Raw genomic sequence first — 22,569 nt, 5'->3', positions numbered from 1 at the left:
TACTCCTACTCACATCATAATGAGGCACTATTACTCTCACTGACACTAATGATAGGGCACCATTTGTCCCACTAACCCCAATGATGGGGCACTTTTTCACCCACTGACACCAATGATGGGGCACTATTCCTTCATACTGATTGCAGTGATGGGGCACTATTCCTTCCACTGATACCAGTGGGGGCATTGTTTACTCCTATTGGTGCCAGGGCATTTCTTACTCACACTATCCACAGTCCGGTCCCCGTAAAGTCTGAAGGACAGCAAGTTGCAATGTTTCGTTGGTCAGGTTGCACTGACCGAGCACTGTACTGACAAACGAGCCCAAGGACCTTTCTGGTGGAGACCACAAGACCAGTACCAAAGCATTAGTCATGTGACTGGACCCCGGAACAAACCCGGATTGAATATGTACATTTTCCTTTCTTAGATCACATAGCTTTTGCATTTTGAAATAAGTAACTTTATTTTAGAGCATAGATGTGCTTTAAAACCACAAAACACAAGTCTGAAAAGACAACTTTGTGGTTTTGTTATTTGGATTCCTAAACCCACACTCTACTTTGCTTTTAATTTCGGAAATAAGTAGCTTATAAAAAGGATAGGTTGCATGTTAAAAAATAAATAAAACAGGAATGCTCAGACGGCAATAGTCTCCAGGAGGCTATTCACTGTGGACTCACTGCTGGGAAATCCAGTCTGGGTCCTCTTCTGGGTTGAGTGACACCCAGTGCCCTCTCATCTACTTCCTGTGAACCCAGGCCATCGTAGACAGAGGGTGCATTATCATGAGGGCCTGAGCTTTTAGTATTTCTGAACAGCATTGTGCTCACACATCATTACATAAGTGCTGCACTGTTCAGGAGTAAAGGTGGCCACAGACAGATCAAAATTCAGTTCCGCAGGGACCAGCCCAATTTTGATCCATGTGTGGCCACTGCAGTTAAACAAAAGTTGATCTATTGTTCAACTGTCCTCTTGGATTAAAGCCGCTTGGATCAGCAGCTGCAGTGCTGGTTTGTGTATTTTGACGGGGGGGGGGGGGATAAAAATCGCAGATCGCCGCCATAACTAGTAAAAAAAAAAAAAAAAAAAAAAAAAATAATAAAAATGCCATAAAAAACGATCCCCTATTTTGTAGATGCTATAACTTTTGCGCAAACCAATCAATAAACGCCTATTGCAAATTTTTTTTACCAAGGATATGTAGAAGAATACATATCGGCCTAAACTGAGGAAAAAAAAAAATTTTATATATTTTTTGGGGATATTTATTATAGCAAAAAGTAAAAAATAATGCGTTTTTTTTCAAAATTCTCGCTCTATTTTTGGTTATAGCGCAAAACATAAAAACCGCAGAGGTGATCAAATACCACCAAAAGAAAGCTCTATTTGTGGGAAAAAAAAAAGAAAAAAAGACGTCAAATTTGTTTGGGAGCCACGTCACACGACCGCGCAATTGTCAGTTAAAGCGACGCAGTGTCGAATCGCAAAAAACGCTCTGGTCTTTGGCCAGCAAAATGGTCTGGGGCTGAAGTGGTTAAAATACAAATAATAAAATAAACATAAAAAATAAATACAATAAAATAAAAAATAAACATGGAGCTGAACTTTAATTTTGTTTCCTGTGAATTTTTAATTTCTTAAAGAAAATGAGAGACAAATAGGGCACTGGGGAAGCATGGGAGAAAGTGAATATAAGTGGGTTGGGGTTTGGACTTTTAAGAAAGCCTGAGGGGCAAAGAGAAAGATTCCTTTTAAAGCATATACAAATAATGCTGATGAATAATAATAAAAAAAAAAAAAAAAAAAGAAGAGGCAAATAACATAAAAAAAAAAAAAAAAAAGAAAAAAAAAAAACAGAAAAAATAAATAATATAAATAAAATAATAATAAAAATAAAATAAGAGGTGAATAACTGTTTGAACAGAGATGTGGTAAAGGAGGACCATCTCAACATCAGCCGTCAGACATCTACAATATAGAAGGTTCCTATGCGATCCATCTACTTACCATGTCAATATTCTGCATGATGTCCTGGAAGGAAGGGTGACTGCGAAACTGCTCGAACAGCTCCCGCTTGTACAGAAGGGCGTACACCAGGTTAGGGTTGTGGTGGAGAGAATTGGCCAGGCAGGAGTTGATGATTTCCAACATCATTCGGATGACTTCCTCTATCACGTTTAAGTCTTGTGCCTGCACAAACACAATGGAGAAACAGAGTTAAATATGGAGTAGATAAAAAAGACAAAGACAATAAAATAATATAAAAACACGATAGGGCAACAGGAAACATCCCCAATTTCAGCATCAATAAATGTATTTGCCTGTGATGGGGTGTGATTTATTTTACCGTATATACTCGAGTATAAGTCGTTCCGAGTATAAGTCGAGGCCCCTAATTTACCACAAAAAAAATGGGAAAAACGTATTGACCCGAGTATAAGACGAGGGTGAGAAATGCACAGCTACTGTAAGTGGAAAAGAGGGTCAACAAGGCCCATTTGCAGCATCACTGTGCCCATTTGCATGCCTCACTGTGCCCATTTGCAGCCATAGGTCCCCCGAACTTCAAACTCGGTAGTTAAGGGTTCCTAGATGCCCCCTAGCTGCAGACAAAATTTGGGGTCTCTGAACCCAAAGTGTCCCGAAATGACATTGCTGCAGATGGACACAGTTGACCGAATTTGGGGCCCCGTATCTTGGGGCCACTTAGTGCTAAGAACCCCAAATTTGGTGTGCAAACCCAGTGGAACTAGCACCATAATATATCCAAAGCTGGGGTTTCTAGCACTAAGTGGCCCCGAGATACAGGGCCCCCAAAATCGGTTCAGAAAATGTCAAGCACTTTTCTGCAGCAGAGAATGACATTTTCCGAACTGATTTGGGGGCCCCGTATCTCGGGGCCACTTAGTGCTAGGAACTTCAGCTTTGGATATGTTGTGGTACCAGTTTCACTGGGCTTGCACACCAAATTTGGGGTTCCTAGCACCAAGTGGCCCTGAGATACGGGGCCCCAAATTCGGTTCGGAAAATGAATTTTTTTGCTGCAGAAAAGTGCTTGACTCGAGTATAAGTCGAAGGGGGTACTTTCAGCACAAAAAAAGTGCTGAAAAATTCGACTTATACTCGAGTATATACGGTACATTACTTGATGATGAATTTCAGGTATGGTATATTATTACACAGCAACGTTGGTCCAGCTTGGACCAATATATACGGTACCAAACCTGAAGCTGGAAATCACTGAAGTAGAAACACGGTGACATCATGTTCTCCACCTTGTCCAGTTAGAGAATGAAAAAGGAGGGCACAACCTTTTGGGCCCTCCATCATGAGTCCACAGCTGCCCCCTAACCTTCTCCCCTCATTTCATTTACAGGTATAGGGTAAGGGGTTGGTGGGTACGCTGCCGCTTTGAGACTGCAGGTTTCACAGGTGAGTCAGGTATGGCCAACGGGGAAGACCTGAAAGGTGCTGGAACACCAGGGAACCAGAACCGGAAATGGTCCTCTTTGGACCTTCTAGCAAGTAGATCTACCCAAGTATGGTAGATACATCATTACATTGGTCCAAGCTGGTCTAATGCAACTATGTAAAAATATACCATACCTGGAACTCTTCTTTGGAGCTGAGCACCACGATGATAGCTTTATGTTTCGATTTGCTACGCCCTGCTTAGTGTGTGTGTATATGTGTGTATATATATATATATATATATGTATACACACACACACACATATATACATATACACTCACCGGCCACTTTATTATAAGGTACACCTGTTCAATTGCTTGGTAACACAAACTGCTAATCAGCCAATCACATGGCAGCAACTCAATGCATTTAGGCATCTAGACGTGGTGAAGGCGACTTGCTGAAGTTCAATCCGAGCATCAGAATGGGGAAGAAAGGGGATTTAGGTGACTTTGAACGTGGCATGGATGTTAGTGCCAGAAGGTCTGTCTTAGCATTTCAAAAACTGCTGATCTATTGGGATTTTCACACACAACCATCTCTCGGGTTTACAGAGAATGGTGGGAAATAGAGAAAATATCCAGTGAGCGGCAGTTGTGTGGAGGAAAATGCCTTGTTGATATCAGAGGTTAGAGGAGAATGGGCAGACTGGTTAGAGATGATAGAAAGGCAACAGTAACTCAAATAACCCCTCATTACAACCAAGGTATGCAGAATACCATCTCTGAAACACAACACATCGAACCTTGAAGCAGACGGGCTACATCAGCAGAAGACCAGACCGGGTGCCACTCCTGTCAGCTAAGAACAGGAAACTGAGGCTACAATTCGCACAGGATCAACAAAATTGGACGGAAGATTGGAAAAACGTTGCCTCGTCTGAAGAGTCTCTACTTCAGCTCAGACATTCAGAAGATAGGGTCAGAATTTGCTGTAAACAACATGAAATCATGGATCCATCCTGCCTTGTATCAATGGTTCAGGCTGGTGGTGGTGGTGTAATGGGGTGGGGGATATTTTCTTGGCACACTTTGGGCCCCTTAGGTAGGCCGTGGCTTTTAAACGATTGGTACTGAGTATTGTTGCTGACCATGTCCATCCCTTTATGACTACAGTGTCCCCATCTTCTGATGGCTCCTTCCAGCAGGATAATGCACCATTTCACAAAGCTCCAATCATCTCACCACTGGACAATGAGGTCCCTGTACTCCAATGGTCTCCACACTCACCACATCTCATCCAATAGAGCACCTTTAGGATGTAGTGGAACGGAGATTCACATCATGGATGTGCAGCCGACAAATCTGCAGCAATTGTGTGATGTTATCATGTCACTATGGAGCAAAATCTCTGGAATGTTTCCAACACCTTGTTGAATCTATACCAAGAAGAATTAGGGCAGTTCTGAAGGCAAAGGGGGTCCAGCCTGGTACTATCAAGGTGTATCTAATAAGTGGGCAGTGAGTGTGTGTATACAATAAATTAATTTATATATATTAATTTATATATATATATATATATATATTAATTTATATATATATATATATATATATATATATATATATATATGATATATATATATATATATATATATATAAATATAAATATATATTTTTTTTACTTTAAATGGCAAAAAAAGAAAAAAAAATGTTGTACCTCTGTGCACAGCTTTCACTGAATGCCCCCCCCCCCCCCCATTTCCACACTGCACTGCATCTATGATTGACACCAATACTAACTAGTGTGCGTCTGCCTTGTTCCCCAAAACACAACTTGATGAACGGAAGACGTGTGCATCATCACAGGAAAGGAAGTGATGGCAAATCTCTACGCAGGAACAAAGATAGCAAAACCCAATTTGAAGTAGAGTAGAGAAGGGTTGGAACTTCTGGCAATGATTTTATTGCAGTCCCTGCCAGGAAGAGAGAAAAATCTTTCTAACGGGGGTCAGAGACAGTAGTAAATACCTGAAAAAATATAAAACTATGGGGTTTATTTACTAAAGGCAAATCCACTTTGCACTACAAGTTCACTTGGAAGTGCAGTCACTGTAGATCCGAGGGGGACATGCAAAGAAAATAAAAAACAACATTTTTACTTGCACATGATTGGATGATAAAATCAGAAGAGCTTCCCCTTGTTTCTGATCTTCCCCTCAGATCTACAGCGACTGCACTTCCAAGTGCACTTAAGTGGATTTGCCTTTAGTAAATCAACCCCTATCTGTCACTAAAACATTTTAAGTTTCCAATAGGGCAATAAAAGTATAGACACCCTGTCAGGTTTTTATTGCGGTGCTATCTCTGGGGAGATTCAATCTCTCTATTTCTCCTGGTGACCACTGTCACAATACACAGAAAGTGAAAGCAAATCCAAAACTTTACAGTTGTCACCAAAACAAGAGGTGAGGGTAAATCTAAAAGGGGAATTCCCCTCACTTTGGAAAAAATTTCACCTCACTCTCCATTGCATCACTGGGACAGGAAATTAAGGGAAATCTCACGGTAATGCCCCGTACACACGATCCGAAAATCGGACGACAGATCATCAGTTTATTTTATTTTTTTGCATGCTAGTCGTATATCAAACCTGAAGAGTTTACTAAAGTAACAAAAATTCTCTTACGACACAATAAAAAAAAAATCAGAAGTGATGTAATGTGTTGTAGTATATTTGTATTGTTTTTTTGGACAACTGTACTGATTAAAACGAAAATCGTACGATCTGGTATCGCACGAGAATTTTTTTTTCGTGTTTGTCCGATCGGATAATAATCGGATAAACCGTTGTGATCGTCTCTCGAAAGCTCTGTACTAACAATCTGATTATCGTACGATCGTGTCAAAAGCGGTATTTTTTTCGTCTGATTTTCAGATCGTGTGTACGGGCCAGAAGACACACTGGTGTTGATTTAATAAAACTGGGAGGTGCAGCTGTACATTGGTAGCAAATCAGCTTTTAAAGCGGAGTTCCACCCAAAAGTGGAACTTCCGCTCATTTGTCTCCTCTCCCCCAGCGGTGCCATAATTGGCACCTTTCGGGGGGGGGGGGGGGGGGGACAGGATTAGAGATGTGAAGGCCCGGAAAAAAAAACGAAAAAAGCCCTGATGGAAAGTGATGAAAGGTAATGCTTGTAGAGTACGTGTTCAGACGTTTGCATTCAGTGGCAGGGCACAGTAGAGAGTTGCAGGAAACAAGCAAGCCAATGACAATGAGATAAAGGTAAATGTCTCCCAGAGAATAATGGGCTCAGCTAAGTGAGAGCCAAGTGCAACATGACTCTGAAAACAAACAGCAATCAGGGTTTCTGTGCGTGGCACCAGCTAACCTCACGGCTGGTCTGGCAGGATGGTCAAAGCTGCTCTAAATGAAAGGGTGTCTGTGCTGGAATTCCTGCAATTCTTATGGTTTTACTGTTTGCTCAAGTCTGGCTTGTGTACATTATAGCAGAAACCTGGGGATGGAGATTCTCAGCAGATTTACTACGCCTGATGGCCTTTATCGGAAGTAAATTCCCCTAAATATCAAGTCCTGACATTCATGGGTTTCACCAACCAGTGAATGTGTGTTTCCAAATGTTACAGACAGGTTCTGCAACCATTAGCAGAGACAGAGATGGGGAAGGAGCAGTCATGTACAATACTACTATGGTGTCTGTTTTAGGACATTCATCAGTTTATTTCATGTTCTTCCTTCAATCAGAAGTCAGGAATCCAGTAAACTATGGTTGATCCCATCAATAATCCATCAAACCAAAAAATCTAATTGGTCAGGAGTCAGAGTCCGGAGTAAGGAGTCGGGGTCAAGACTCCGAGCCGGGAGTCGGGGTCAAGACTCCGAGCCGGGAGTCGGGGTCAAGACTCCGAGCCGGGAGTCGGGGTCAAGACTCCGAGCCGGGAGTCGGGGTCAAGACTCCGAGCCGGGAGTCGGGGTCAAGACTCCGAGCCGGGAGTCGGGGTCAAGACTCCGAGCCGGGAGTCGGGGTCAAGACTCCGAGCCGGGAGTCGGGGTCAAGACTCCGAGCCGGGAGTCGGGGTCAAGACTCCGAGCCGGGAGTCGGGGTCAAGACTCCGAGCCGGGAGTCGGGGTCAAGACTCCGAGCCGGGAGTCGGGGTCAAGACTCCGAGCCGGGAGTCGGGGTCAAGACTCCGAGCCGGGAGTCGGGGTCAAGACTCCGAGCCGGGAGTCGGGGTCAAGACTCCGAGCCGGGAGTCGGGGTCAAGACTCCGAGCCGGGAGTCGGGGTCAAGACTCCGAGCCGGGAGTCGGGGTCAAGACTCCGAGCCGGGAGTCGGGGTCAAGACTCCGAGCCGGGAGTCGGGGTCAAGACTCCGAGCCGGGAGTCGGGGTCAAGACTCCGAGCCGGGAGTCGGGGTCAAGACTCCGAGCCGGGAGTCAGGGACAGGATTCAGAGTTGGGAGTCAGGGACAGGATTCAGAGCCGGGAGTCAGGGACAGGATTCAGAGCCGGGAGTCAGGGACAGGATTCAGAGTTAGGAGTCAGGGTCAGGATTCAGAGTTGGGAGTCAGGGACAGGATTCAGAGTTGGGAGTCGGGGTCAGGATTCAGAGTTGGGAGTCAGGGTCAGGATTCAGAGTTGGGAGTCAGGGTCAGGATTCAGAGTTGGGAGTCAGGGTCAGGATTCAGAGTTGGGAGTCAGGGTCAGGATTCAGAGTTGGGAGTCAGGGTCAGGAATCAGAGTTGGGAGTCAGAGTCAGGAATCAGAGTCAGTAGCTACTGTTGTTACTTTTCCTCCCCCCACCCCATTCCTTTGCCCTGCCTCTCCCTCTCTTTGGTTTCATTTTAATGGCTTCTTCAACTTGCTCATTATAGGTAATGAAACCACTCTCTATTTTTTTTTTAATATACAACTTAATTTAGCCCTTTCTTTGCCAGAGCATTTTTTTTTCTTTTTTTAAACACATTGTAAAATGCACGTTAGCCCTCAAGAATACTTAAAAAAGCACTTTCAGCGGCTGATTTAATCACTGAGCATGCAGCTTCTTTGTCTTTTTATCCTCATCTTTAGCCTTTGTTCCATTTTAAGGCTGCATTCACACCTGAGCGCTTTCAGCTCATAAAACGCTGCAAATATAGCCTGAAAATACCCAACAAGCAAAATCCCATTCATTTCATTAGCACCCGTTCACATCTGAGCGTTTTGTTACAAACGCCTGAAAAACGCCCTAAGCTCAAAAAAGAACATGAGCTTCATTGGGGCAGATTACGGGCGTTTTTCTGCCTTTTACATTGGCGACCTGAACAAAACCGCGGCAAAATCACGGTAAAAACGCGCAACTTTGAAACGTTCAGGTGTGAATGCAGCCTAAGCTGATGACATGATCACTGCCCCAAGGTTTCTTGTTTCAGGATGGCTCTTTGCTCTTACAACACCCTATGCAGCCTACCCTTGCATTGATGGACTAGAGTTGTATCTCTCTATACTGTGTGCATCAACAGAAACACACAGCCCGAAGTCCAAGATGGCAAGGCACTTCCCTTTTCCTCCCCCCTCCCAGTAAAAGCTTTAAAACTGCAGGTGCTAGGGTAAAAATTGAAACAAAAAAAAAAAAAGGTCACTGGAGAACCTTTATTTTATTGTGCTCAACGTGTTAAGTTAAAAAAAACACTAAGGGTGTAATAGTACTTTAAACTCCCAGACATATCTTTTCTGAAAGCAGAGGCCCTGTAGAATAAAAAAAATGGCAGTTTTTTGTCACACGATAATTTTCCTGTTTACCAAGTCTACATTTTCGGTAAAAAAAATTAAAAATACACGCTAATTTTAGTGCACACAAATACTACACCAGTTCTGTTTTGTAAAATATAAAAGATAAGGTCACAAACAATAGCAGCTGACGCAACAGTTACAGTGGAGGCAGCAAAAAGGGTAAAATATTTTCCAATCCATGCCATTTCGTTTATCGAAAACGTCTTACTATTTTGGTGAAGATCAAGGGACAGACAATGAGGCTTCATCAAAATGGGGTACGAAAAACATGAATTGGGCATTTTTATTAAATTAAACGGCATTGGAAACGTTACAAAATGAGGTTGTGTAACTATTTTTTCAGTGATTTGCAATTTTTTTTCTATGACTTTTTCAACTGTAGAGGTTTGATTTCCTATAATGAAACAATTTAAAGGATAAGTTCACCTTTTAAGAAAAAAAATAATAAATGCACATTTTTCTTGCAGGTTAAAAAAATGTGCATTTAATATTTTTTGGTTCTGGAGCCCCTAAAGCATTGCACCAACGATCAGCAAATTGCTGGTCCCATGCAGGTCTCCTGCATATCTGTCAGTGTATCTGTGTGCCCATACATCATACCGGCAAGCGGATACAATCTGACAGGAAGAGAGAATGAAGTGCCACAAGCTCTCCACAGTACCGTGGTAGTTTATTGAAAAATACAAGCTGACAGCTGCAAAGGCTGCTGGACCTTGACAGTTTCCATTCAAAGAACACTGTGAATGAGTGACGCTGCCATGTGGGCGGAGCCTCACTCGGTCACGGTTTTTTAAATTGTGACAGCTAACGGGGGGGAGAAGATCCCTGCTAGCTGTCAGATTGGGGAATCAGGGGGGTGCGGGGCCGGTCTGTTCACAACATGTTACGAAAGGTGAACTTATCCTTTAAAAGGCCAAAGAGAGGAAAATATCTGGAAAAAGCAGAGGGAAGGTGGAGTAGATACAAAAGTATCTCTAAAACCAGGGCTTGACAAATTTGCTTTGCAACTAGAAGCCAGATTTTTTTTTTTTTAAGGGGTTGTAAAGTTTCAAGTTTTTTTTTAATAAAAAATAACAAACATGTTATACTTACCTGCTCTGTGCAGGAGTTTTGCACAGAACAGCCCCGATCCTCCCCTTTTGGGGTCTCCCATCAGCGCTCCTGGCTCCTCTCCTTCATCGGGTGTCCCCATGAAAAGCTGCTTTCCATGGGGGCACCTGTGCGGGCTCGCTCCTGAGTCCCACTGCTGCATCAATTGACACAGACAGCGGGACTCGGTCCCCCGCTTTCGCGTCACTGAATCTGATTGACAGCAGCGGAGGCCAATGGCTCCCACTGCTATCAATCTGTCCAATGAAGACCCGAGACAGCAACTGGAGCTGCTGGGCTTGTGCACGTTGCTGGAACTCACGGGCTCAGGTAAGAAAAAGGGGGGGGGGGCTCTGGGGGAAGTTGCATAGAATGCATTAAGGTGAACAACCTTGAGACTTTACAACTCCTTTAACAAATCTTACGGGTGGAAAATGTAACATGTTCCCTAACATGAACTTATCCTTTAATCCTTTCACAACCAGAGCTGTTTATTTGCACACGTTTAAAAAGTCATTTTAGGCCTGAAGATTATATAAAACCCCCCAAACATTATATATTTTCTGAAAGCAGGCACCCTAGAGAATAAAATAGCGGTATTTCCATTCTTTGTCACACAATATTACCGTAAATTTCAGTAAATAACACATTTAGGCTTCATGTACACGGGACGTTGTTTAACCTCTCCTGAACTATTTAACTTGACAGCTAGAAACCGGCACCTAAAAACGTCCGTTTAGCCGCGTTTACATGCCGCGTTTGCATCTGGAAGCATTTGTAAAAAAAAAAAAAAAAAATTATTTTTTTGTTGTTAAAATGAAAAACGTCTATAAATGAAACGCGTTTACAGGCTGTTACAGGCATTTGGTGTTTCAAATGCCTCTGAACATCCGTCCTGAACCCATTGTTTTGCATTCCAAAAAAAGCTTCTAAACTCAACTGCCGAGAAACAACTGTAAAGGACCCTGTGTACATGTACTGATAAGATAACATAGAGCAGAGTTCAGGGGCAGCTGAAAAAAAATGCCCAACTGCTCCTAAAACGTCCGTTTACCAGCATCAGTGTACATGAGGCCTAAAAGCTATTTTTAGGGGCACAAAAACACAATAAATCACCAATTTTTGGGCAAAATATAAAAGGCAGAGGTTGCACCGAGTAAATAGATATCCTAATGTCAAACCTTAAATTTGTGTGCGCCCGTGGAATGGCAACAAACTTCAGTATTATATATTTTCCCATAGGTGATGAATTAAAAGCCCCCTATAGGTCATGAGTTTAGCAATGGTGCTAGAATTATTGCTGAAATTCCGGCGTGCACAGCAATGCAACGTGTGTATCGCAATCAATGTTTTCAGGCGTAAGTGCCCCGCTGCATGTGCTTACAATTGATGGTTCATGCATATATGTGGCGGTAAAGGGGGGCTCAATTTGTTTTGGGGGTGGGATTTATGTGCGTGCGTGAAACAATTTTTTTTACAATTAAAAAATGATTATTTTGTTGACATTTTCTCTTTAATGAGACATCCAGGATCTAAAAGACTCTGGATGTCTCCTATGTGCTCCACCGAATGTAATGCAATGCACATCGCACTGCATTACATCCTTTCCTGGCCTTGATGGCCGGGGAAATTGTCAACGGGGACCTGGAAGTGACACCACGTCAGTCCCAGGTCAAAAACAAGAAGGGGAGGAGAGCTCTCCTTCCTCCCCTCTACCTGGTGGCACCCACTATGCCGCTCCTGGGCCGGCAGATGGGCAAGCGGAGCACGGAAAAATGTGTAGCTTTCGGGCGCCAGAATTACATTTCTTGTTGCCATTGTGACCTGGCGCATGGGATTTGTGGAGCCCTGTCTATAACTTTCCTACAGACTAAATAATAAACACTGATTTGGGTTATTTTCACCAAAGAAATATACATTTGGCCTAAATCTATGAAGAAAGAATTTTTATTTGCAAAATTTTGTAACAGAAACAAAAGAAAAACGCGTTTTTTTCCGTTTATTTAGCAAAAAATAAAAAAACCCAGTGGTGATTAACCACTTACCGACCGCTGCACGCTGATATACGTCTGCACAATGGCAGCGGTGGGCAAATGGGCGTACCTGTACGTCCCCTTTAATTGGCAGGGCTAGCGTGCGCGAGCCTGCCATGTACAGCGTGGCCTTGCCCGCGGACCCGATGTCCGCTGGGGGCCGCGATTGTGTCATAGAGCCGCAGAACAGGGAGTATGTAAACAAGGCATTTCCCCGTTCTGCCTAGTTAAGCGACAGGGATCTACTGCTCCCAGTCATCGGGAGCAGTGATCGCTGTCATGTCAGTGGTAGCCCACCCCCCCCCACAGTTAGAATCACTCCCTAGGACACACTTAACCCCTTGATCGCCCCCTAGTGTTTAACCCCTTCCCTGCCAGTGTCATTTACACAGTAATCAGTGCATTTTTATAGCAGTATAAATGACAATGGTCCCAAAATAGTGTCAAAAGTGTCCGATGTGTGCACCATAATGTCGCAGTCACAATAAAAAAACGCAGATCGCTGCCATTACTAATAATAAAAAGAAACAATGATAAAAATGCCATAAATCTATCCCCTATTTTGTAGACACCTTAGCCTTTGCGCAAACCAATCAATATACACTTATTGCGATTTTTTTAACCAAAAATATGTAGAATACATATCGGCCTAAACTGAGGAAAAAATGATTTTTTTCATATATTTTTGGGGGATATTATTTATAGCAAAAAGTAAAAAATATTGCTTTTTCTTCAACATTGTCTCTGTTTTTTTGTTTATAGCACAAAAAATAAAAACCGCAGAGGTGATCAAATACCACCAAAAGAAAGCTCTATTTGTGGGGAAAAAAAAAAAGGAAGTCCATTTTGTTTTGGTGTAACGTCGCACAGCCACGCAATTGTCAGTTAAAGCGACGCAGTGCCGAATCGTAAAAAGTGCTCTGGTCAGGAAGGGGGTAAAATCTTTCTGCGATGAAGCGGTTAAATACCACCAATAGAAAGCTCTATTTGTGTGATTTTTTTTTGTTTAATAAAAATGTCATAAGTACATTGTTGCATGACCTCGCAATTATCATTTAAAGTGTGTATAACTGAAAATTGCCCCAGGCAGGAAGGGGGTGAAAGTGCCCGGTATTGAAGTGGTTAAAGTGATGCCCACAGAAATCAAGGTGATCCCTTCAGGGTTCATTTTAGTCAGCATGATGCTCCCGATTTTGATAAAGTGGCCCTAAAGCGTTCAATTACTTTGTTGATAATTCAGAGAAAGAGAAATCAAAGGCCCATAACAGCCAAGGGGTAGGTGGTGTTTGCATAAACCTGCTCTGTACAAAGTATGCGTTTGGCATTACAAGAATCCTTACAGTGATCCCCAATGGGCGAATGTAACAAGTGCATACGTAACGTAAAAATCAGATCACAAGTAGGATACAAGTTTTTTTTTTTTTTCTCAGCAACTTTCTAAATGTCAGTGAGAAAGAACTGCCTGAAGGACTCCTGGAAGCTTCAATTACATATGAATAGAGGTAGCTGATCTCAGCCTCTTATTATACACAATGCGTTCAGTTGTGGGGTTAAACCCTCCTCGCAGGGCACAGCTAATATTGGCGGACTATATGGGAGGTCCACCCACCAGGATGAATAGCATAGTTCTCCATCAGAAACCCGATACTAACCCCTCTGTGCTGGAGACTAAATGAATACTTTAGGTGACTGACAGTTGAAGAATGCTGCAATTACACAATGGCATGTGAGTTAAACATCAGGGATGGGCACTGCACGGCACACAGAGAGGAGAAGGGCCTACAGGTACACATAATGCAACATTCTCAGCCACGCTCTAAACATTTGCGCACGCAAAAGGTTTTTCAGCTGCCTCCTGAGAGTCTGAAAAGCTCCCATGAGTAATCTCCAAACCAGTCTACTCTAAACTTGTTCATGTTCAAGTATCAAGGTAAATCCCTGATGCCCAACCTGTTGCTTGAGGCCCACGTGTCTCTCTGGTACTTATGTGGCCCTTGGGTCCCAGCAGTCTGCGTTTTCCCTATCAAGGTGTTTACTCGGAGCCAATGAAGCAAAATTATTCATTATTTCAGCTATTTACATGGTTTTGGTTTATTTTTTTTATTGCGGTCTTGCTTTTTCTGTGCAGTCTAGTACCTTTTTATAAATGTCCCTAATCTTTTATAAAGAATCTTGCTGGCAGGAGTATCAAAAGGGCTGTACTGTCAGTGATCTCTGGCAGTCATTTCCTCAATTTGTGGCCATCACTGGCAGCAGGTCTTCAGTCTCTGACCATCTCCTGTAGCATGTCTGCAGCCTCCGACCATCTCCCGTAGAATGTCTGCAGCCTCCGACCATCTCCCGTAGAATGTCTGCAGCCTCCGACCATCTCCCGTAGAATGTCTGCAGCCTCCGACCATCTCCCGTAGAATGTCTGCAGCCTCCGACCATCTCCCGTAGAATGTCTGCAGCCTCCGACCATCTCCCGTAGAATGTCTGCAGCCTCCGACCATCTCCCGTAGAATGTCTGCAGCCTCCGACCATCTCCCGTAGAATGTCTGCAGCCTCCGACCATCTCCCGTAGAATGTCTGCAGCCTCCGACCATCTCCCGTAGAATGTCTGCAGCCTCCGACCATCTCCCGTAGAATGTCTGCAGCCTCCGACCATCTCCCGTAGAATGTCTGCAGCCTCCGACCATCTCCCGTAGAATGTCTGCAGCCTCCGACCATCTCCCGTAGAATGTCTGCAGCCTCCGACCATCTCCAGTAGAATGTCTGCAGCCTCCGACCATCTCCCGTAGAATGTCTGCAGCCTCCGACCATCTCCCGTAGAATGTCTGCAGCCTCCGACAATCTCCCGTAGAATGTCTGCAGCCTCCGACAATCTCCCGTAGAATGTCTGCAGCCTCCGACCATCTCCCGTAGAGTGTCTGCAGCCTCCGACCATCTCCCGTAGAATGTCTGCAGCCTCCGACCATCTCCCGTAGAATGTCTGCAGCCTCCGACCATCTCCCGTAGAATGTCTGCAGCCTCCGACCATCTCCCGTAGAATGTCTGCAGCCTCCGACCATCTCCCGTAGAATGTCTGCAGCCTCCGACCATCTCCCGTAGAATGTCTGCAGCCTCCGACCATCTCCCGTAGAATGTCTGCAGCCTCCGACCATCTCCCGTAGAATGTCTGCAGCCTCCGACCATCTCCCGTAGAATGTCTGCAGCCTCCGACCATCTCCCGTAGAATGTCTGCAGCCTCCGACCATCTCCCGTAGAATGTCTGCAGCCTCCGACCATCTCCCGTAGAATGTCTGCAGCCTCCGACCATCTCCCGTAGAATGTCTGCAGCCTCCGACCATCTCCCGTAGAATGTCTGCAGCCTCCGACCATCTCCCGTAGAATGTCTGCAGCCTCCGACCATCTCCCGTAGAATGTCTGCAGCCTCCGACCATCTCCCGTAGAATGTCTGCAGCCTCCGACCATCTCCCGTAGAATGTCTGCAGCCTCCGACCATCTCCCGTGGCATGTCTGCAGCCTCCGACCAGCTCCTGTGGCATGCCCGCAGTCTCTGACCAGCTCCTGTGGCATGCCCGCAGTCTCTGACCAGCTCCTGTGGCATGCCCGCAGTCTCTGACCAGCTCCTGTGGCATGCCCGCAGTCTCTGACCAGCTCCTGTGGCATGCCCGCAGTCTCTGACCAGCTCCTGTAGCATGCCCGCAGTCTCTGACCAGCTCCTGTAGCATGCCCGCAGTCTCTGACCAGCTCTTGTGGCATGCCCGCAGTCTCTGACCAGCTCCTGTGGCATGCCCGCAGTCTCTGACCAGCTCCTGTGGCATGCCCGCAGTCTCTGACCAGCTCCTGTGGCATGCCCGCAGTCTCTGACCAGCTCCTGTGGCATGCCCGCAGTCTCTGACCAGCTCCTGTGGCATGCCCGCAGTCTCCGACCAGCTCCTGTGGCATGCCCGCAGTCCCTGACCAGGTCCTGTGGCATGCCCGCAGTCTCTGACCAGCTCCTGTGGCATGCCCGCAGTCTCTGACCAGCTCCTGTGGCATGCCTGCAGGCCATTTCTCATGGAACACGGTCAGTCTCTAAACACTTCCTTTAGTATGCAAGTGCAAGTTAACATCCAAACCCATCTTTTGTCTAAACCCACAAACAAGTGTTTTAGTTTTGGTCACACAACACTGGTAAACTCAATCACCCCAGGCCTCCTTATATCTGAGTTACTCTGTCAGGAAAATCCCTCCACTAAAAGTTCCAGTATTGCAACTCCAACCACACACCCCGGCCAAGGTGTTACATTTCCTTATTTCCCAATCTGCAAATTAAAAACAGCCATTTTTTATTTATTTTTTTATCAATCTGTAGTTAACCAGAACTGTTGAAAAAAATGTAACTTTCCTTTGCACTTTTGTAATAATGCTGCCTAAACATGACCCACCCAATTCCAGGTATGGATATATTATACAAGGTCACATTGGTTCAGCTTGGACATATGCATATACCATACCTGTAGAATCACTTTAGAAGCTGGAAATCACTGCAGTAGATTATTCATGGTCTCCGCTAGCTTCCAGGTTCCCTGCCGAGCAGCTGCCCTCCAGCGTATTGAACAAAGGAGGTCATCCGCTTGGCATAGGTGCCATCTAGAGATTGCTATGCATTTTCTCGATGATTTAAAGCATCCTTGGATTGGACAGGGTTGAGAGGCGGGGCGGTAACGTCATTCTCTCCACCTTGTCCAATCAGAGAATGCTTGGCATTCACTGAGCAAATGCCAGTGAATGGCACTCGTGCCGAGTGATGACCTGTGTTCATAATGCAGCACAGCAGCCACTCGACACAGGACCCAGAACCTAGGGGAGCTTACTGAATAACGGTGTCTACTTCCACGATTTGGAGCCTATAGAAGCCTCTCTCACCCTTTTTATTGAAATATTTTTAAGGTCTGAGGTAACCCCTGGTAAGATTAGTCCATTGCGTGCCCCTTTCTTTTATAAGGGTGGCCAGAAAGATGCCCTTGCAGTCATGCAGCTGGCTCTGGTAAGTGGTGTTAGACTTGGAACTATGCAGGCACCAACAGATTGGGGGGGGGGGGTCAGCCACAGCTCAAGGAACTCCTAGCCATTCCTGGAGGAACCCAAGAGTTCAATGGAACCCTGGTTGAGAATGACTGTTTCTAGAGGGATCCCACAGGTGTGGTATATCCACTTCAATACTGGGCACTTTCACCCCCTTCCTGCCCAGGCCAATTTTCAGCTTTCAGCACTGTCACACTTTGAATGACAATTGTGCGGTCATGCAACACTGTACCCATATGAAATTTTTATAATTTTTTTTGAGACAGATAGAGCTTTTTTTTGGTGGCATTTAATCACCACTGGGTTTCTTTGATAAACGAAAAAAGCCTGCAATTGTTGAAAAAAAAAAAAAAAAGTTTTCGTTTCTGTTATAAAATGTTTCAAATAAGTAATTTTTCTTCTTCACTGATGTGAGCGGATGAGGCTGCACTAATGGGCACTGAAAGGCTGCACTGATGGACACTAAAAATGAGCTTGGGCGTGTTCGGGATCCTAGTCCCAACCCGCCTGCCCGAATCCGCCAGAAAGCCGACATTGCACACCACTAACCACAGGCAGTGATACATTGCTCGATCTGTGCAGCTGCGAACCAGGAAATGTCTCACTGCCTGGGATTAGCGGTGTGCAGTGTCAGCTGCCTGGCGGGATCGGGCAGGTGGGTTGGGACTAGGATCCCGAACAAGCCCAAGCCCATTTCTAATGGACACTGATATGCTGCACTGATAGGCAGCACTGATGATCAGTGGAAATGTGCCCTGTCAGAATTGCCAGTTACCGGCTCTCCTCTTCTCATGCTGTGACAGTGCGCGAAGAAAGGAATGCAGATAACCGGGAAGTTTGTTAACAAGTGACCAGCAGTGATTGGACACAGCTGACCACATGGTAAAGGGCCGGTGTGATTGACGCTTTACCACGATCTGCTGTGTCCGAAGGACACAGCGATCACAGAATGCACCAGATGTGCACCCCAGTGGGCACTGTTCTGGGAGGACCTGCCCAGAAGCCTCGTTGTAGCCCAGAATGCTACAACGAGGTCGTCCAATTCTGGGAAGATCTGTCCAGAACTGGACGACCTCATGTAGCCGTCTTTTGACTATAGTGTGGTCGGGAAGTGGATATACATAGGTACAATGCTCCAAGCTGGACCAATGCTATTATGTAAAAACATCCATACCTGGAATTCTTCTTTAAGAATCTCTGTGAAATCATCTGCAGACCTCATGCAAAATACAGACAATGTATGACATCACATCTTGAAACCAGTAAAAGGTTAACAGCCAATATGAATAAAAACGGAGCTTTGTTACAAAAATTCATAAAGATGCGCAAACACCAGACAGAGATAAAGAGCTTCAAGACAAATAAACCCCAACCCACCAATTAAAACCAGCAGCATTATCAGTTCTAATTGGCGGGTTTGTGGTTTCATGTTCATTCCTTCCATTTTTGATTATGTGGTGCTGTGTTTCCAATTACAGCACTGGGGCTGATTGTATAACTACAGAAAAGGAGGAAACTCCCACTTGGCTGTTATTTGCAATGATTTCAACAATTGGACTGCAAACTCATTATCTACAGAGCATTGGGATCTGCATTGCATATACTTGCCTCCTAAGGTTTCATGCACATTGGGCTTAAAAAAAAACGACAGTTCTCCTGTACAGAGTTTAGTCGAGTTGAGCAGAGTTTTTGCATTTTTTTCCTACCGGTAAACTCAAATCAGAAACGCAAATCAGACAGGTTTTTTTTCCGGCCTCTAAATGTTGAGCTCAAAATATGCCTGTAATCTCCCTAATGTGCATGGAAACATAGGAAAACATTGTGTTGCTTCTACAAGCAGAACACAAAATTCCTGTAGAAGCAGCGATTTTTAAGCCAGTGTGCACAGAGCCTAAAGCTTTGCATACACTGGTAAAATGCCATCAGAAATTTTTCATTTTAAGAAAGTTCTCTAAATTTTCTAATTGTTAATGGGTTCAAATCGATGCTCATTATCTACCACAGTAATGAGAAAATTTGAAGGCACAGGATGGAATTTTTTTCTTGATTTAACTAATTTCTAATAGTGAATGTGGCTTTTGTTCAAGAAAGCCCATTTGTTCCAAATCAGAATGTTAAAATAAAAACAAAATTTTGAAGTACTTTAAAACAGCATTCATCAAATCACGAAATTTGGGAAATTTTGTGAAAGTTTTTATAGCAATCTTTGTACAAAAACCCTACTACTGTATGGCCAGGTTAAGAAGTAGAATCAGCCATCAGCCCTAACATTATAACCACCGAATATTAAGTAGGTCCCCCTTTTTTGCCCGCCAAAACAGCCCTGACCTGTCGAGACATGGACTCTACTAGACTCTACTGTACTGTGGTACAGTGAGAGATAAGTATTATTATAAGTATTTGATTCCCTGCTGATTTTGTACATTTGCCCACTGACAGGAAATGATCAGTCTATAATTTTAATGGTAGGTTTATTTTAACAGTAAGCGACAGATTAACAACAAAAAAAAAATCCAGAAAAACGCATTTCAAAAAAGTTATGAATGGATTTGCATTTAATGGGTGAAATAAGCATTTGACTCCTTCGCAAAATATGACTTAGTACTTGGTGGCAAAACCCTTGTTGGCAATTACGGAAGGTCAGACATTTCTTGTGTGCAAACCTGGTGGCCAACTACATCTCAGGAGGGTTTTGTCCCAATCCTCTTTGCAGATACTCTCCAAGTCATGAGGGTTTCGAGGCTGACGTTTGGTAACTCGAACCTTCAGCTCCCTCCACATATTTTCTATGGGATTAAGGTCTGGGGACTGGCTCGGTCACTCCAGGAACTTAATGTGCTTCTTCTTGAGCCACTCATTTGTTGCCTTGGCCATGTGTTTTGGGTAATTGTCATGCTGGATTACCCATCCATGATCCATTTTCAATGTCCTGGCTGAGGGAAGGAGGTTCTCACCCAAGATTTGACGGCACATGGCCCCGTCCATTGTCCCTTTGATGCAGTGAAGTTGTCCTGTCCCTTTAGCAGAAAAACACCCCCAAAGCATAGTGTTCTTGGGGTCATAGGCAGCACTCCAAACAAGGCCTGTTGAGTTGATGCCAAAGAGCTTGATTTTGGTCTCATATGACCACAACACTTTCACCCAGTTCTCCTCTGAATCAGTCAGATGTTCATTAGCAAACTTCAGATGGGCCTGTATATGGGCTTTCTTGAGCAGAGGGCGCTGCAGGATTTCAGTCCTTAATGGCATAGCGTGTTACCAATTGTTTTCTTGACGATGATCCCAGCTGCCTTGAGATCATTAACAAAATTCTCCCATGTAGCTCTGGGCCCATTCCTCACCGTTCTCATGATCATTGAAATGCCACGAGGTGAGATCTTGCATAGAGCCCCAGACTGAGGGAGACTGACATTTATTTGTGTTTCTTCCATTTGCGAATAATCAAACCAACTGTTGTCACCCTCTAACCAAGCTGCTTGATGATGGTCTTGTAGCCCTTTCCAGCCTTGTGTAGGTCTACAATCTTGTCCCTGACATCGTTGGACAGCTCTTTGGTCTTGGCCATAGAGGAGAGATTGGAATCTGACTGAATGCTTCTGTGGACAGGTGTCTTTTATACAAGTAACAAGCGAAGATTAGGAGCACTCCTTTTAAGAGAGTGCTCCTAATATCAACTCGTTACCTGTATAAAAGACATCTGGGAGCCAGAAATCATGCTGATTGATAGGGGATCAAATACTTATTTCACTCATTAAAATGCAAATCAATTTATAACTTTTTTGAAAATGCATTTTTTCTGGATTTTTTTAGTTTTTATTCTGTATCTCACTGTTAAAAATAATTCTACTATTAAAATTATAGACTAAGCATTTGTCAGTGGGCAAACGTACAAAATCAGCAGCGGATCAAATACTTATTTTTGTATTTGGCACCAAGCCATCAGTAGCAGATCCTTTAAAGCCTGTAAGTTGCGAGGTGGAGCCTCCATGAATCGAAAATTTACCCAGCACATCCCACAGATACTTGATGAATTGAGAGCCGGAGAATTTGGAGGCCAAGTCAAAACCTCAAACTCGTTGTTGTGTTCCTCAAACCATTCGTGAACCATTTTTGCAGTGTGGAAGGGCACTCTATCCTGTTTAAAGAGGCCACTGCCATTAGGGAAAACCGTTTCGATGAAGGGGAGGACTTGGTCAGCAACAATGTTTAGGTAGATGGTACGTGTCAATGTAACATCCACATGAATGGCAGGAACCATGGTTTCTCAGTAGAACATGGCCCAAACCATCACACTGTCTCCCCTGGCTTGTCTTCTTCCCAAAGTGAATCCGGGTGCCATCTTACAGTACATGCACCCGGCCATCCACATGATGTAAAAAAAAAAAAAAAAATGTGATTCATCAGACCAGGCCACTTCTTCCATTGCTCCATGGTCCAGTTCTGATGCTTACATGCCCATTGTAGGAGCTTTTGGTTGTGGACATGGGTCAGCATGGGCACCCTGACCGGCCTGCAGCTACACAGCCCCATACGCAACAAACTGCGATGCTCTGTGAGTTCTGATACCTTTCTATAGGAACCAGCATGAACTTTTTCAGCAATTTGAGCTCCAGTAGTTCTTCAAATGGATCTGATTACACAAGCCAGCCCTCACTCCCTATGTGCATCAATGAGCCTTGGTTGCCCATGAACCCGTTGCCATTTCACCAGTTTTCCTTCCTTGGACCACTTTTGGTCAGCCCTGACCACTACAAATGGGAACATTCCACAAGAGCTGGAGTTTTGAAGTTGCTCTGACTCAGTCATCTTGCCATTAGAATATGACCCCTTGTCAAAGTCGCTCAAATCCTTACAAGAAAACAAAAAGGTGCCTCTAAGTGCAGAAGAAAACATATTTTAATATCCCAACAGGGTTAAGAACACTTGCAGGATGAAGAAATAAAACAGGCACATCATGGGAGTGTATGAGTAGATTATGCTCTGCAGCATTGGAAGGGGTCACGGCGGGAGGAAGTCTTCAGACTAATAGATGTGTGACACACTGGATCGATCACAATCTGCAGCAGGATGAGACGCTGGAACGTTGTAGGAACTGACGTCATCCACGAGGAGAGGAGAAGGACCCGGATGTGATGTCAATGCTAGAAGCCAGCAAACCAGCCTGGACTGCAGAGCGGAGGAAGTGAGG

At 44.4% G+C, this 22,569-nt stretch overlaps 1 protein-coding gene across 3 annotated transcripts in view; it reads right to left on the bottom strand.

Annotated features, from left to right (window-relative positions):
• The window catches only part of DYM (dymeclin), a 566,463-nt gene that overhangs the window by 80,782 nt on the left and 463,112 nt on the right, over positions 1-22,569 (bottom strand). For all 3 annotated transcript variants that reach the window (XM_073619238.1, XM_073619231.1, XM_073619222.1), the window contains one exon: positions 2,014-2,196. In XM_073619238.1, coding sequence (XP_073475339.1) covers positions 2,014-2,196 — 183 coding nt within the window. The remainder of the gene's footprint in view (positions 1-2,013; positions 2,197-22,569) is intronic.

Source organism: Aquarana catesbeiana, linkage group LG01 (genome assembly GCF_042186555.1).
Source record: "Aquarana catesbeiana isolate 2022-GZ linkage group LG01, ASM4218655v1, whole genome shotgun sequence".
NCBI lineage: Eukaryota > Metazoa > Chordata > Amphibia > Anura > Ranidae > Aquarana > Aquarana catesbeiana.
Note: the sequence above shows the minus strand (reverse complement) of the source record. Positions and strands in the feature narration are given on the sequence as shown.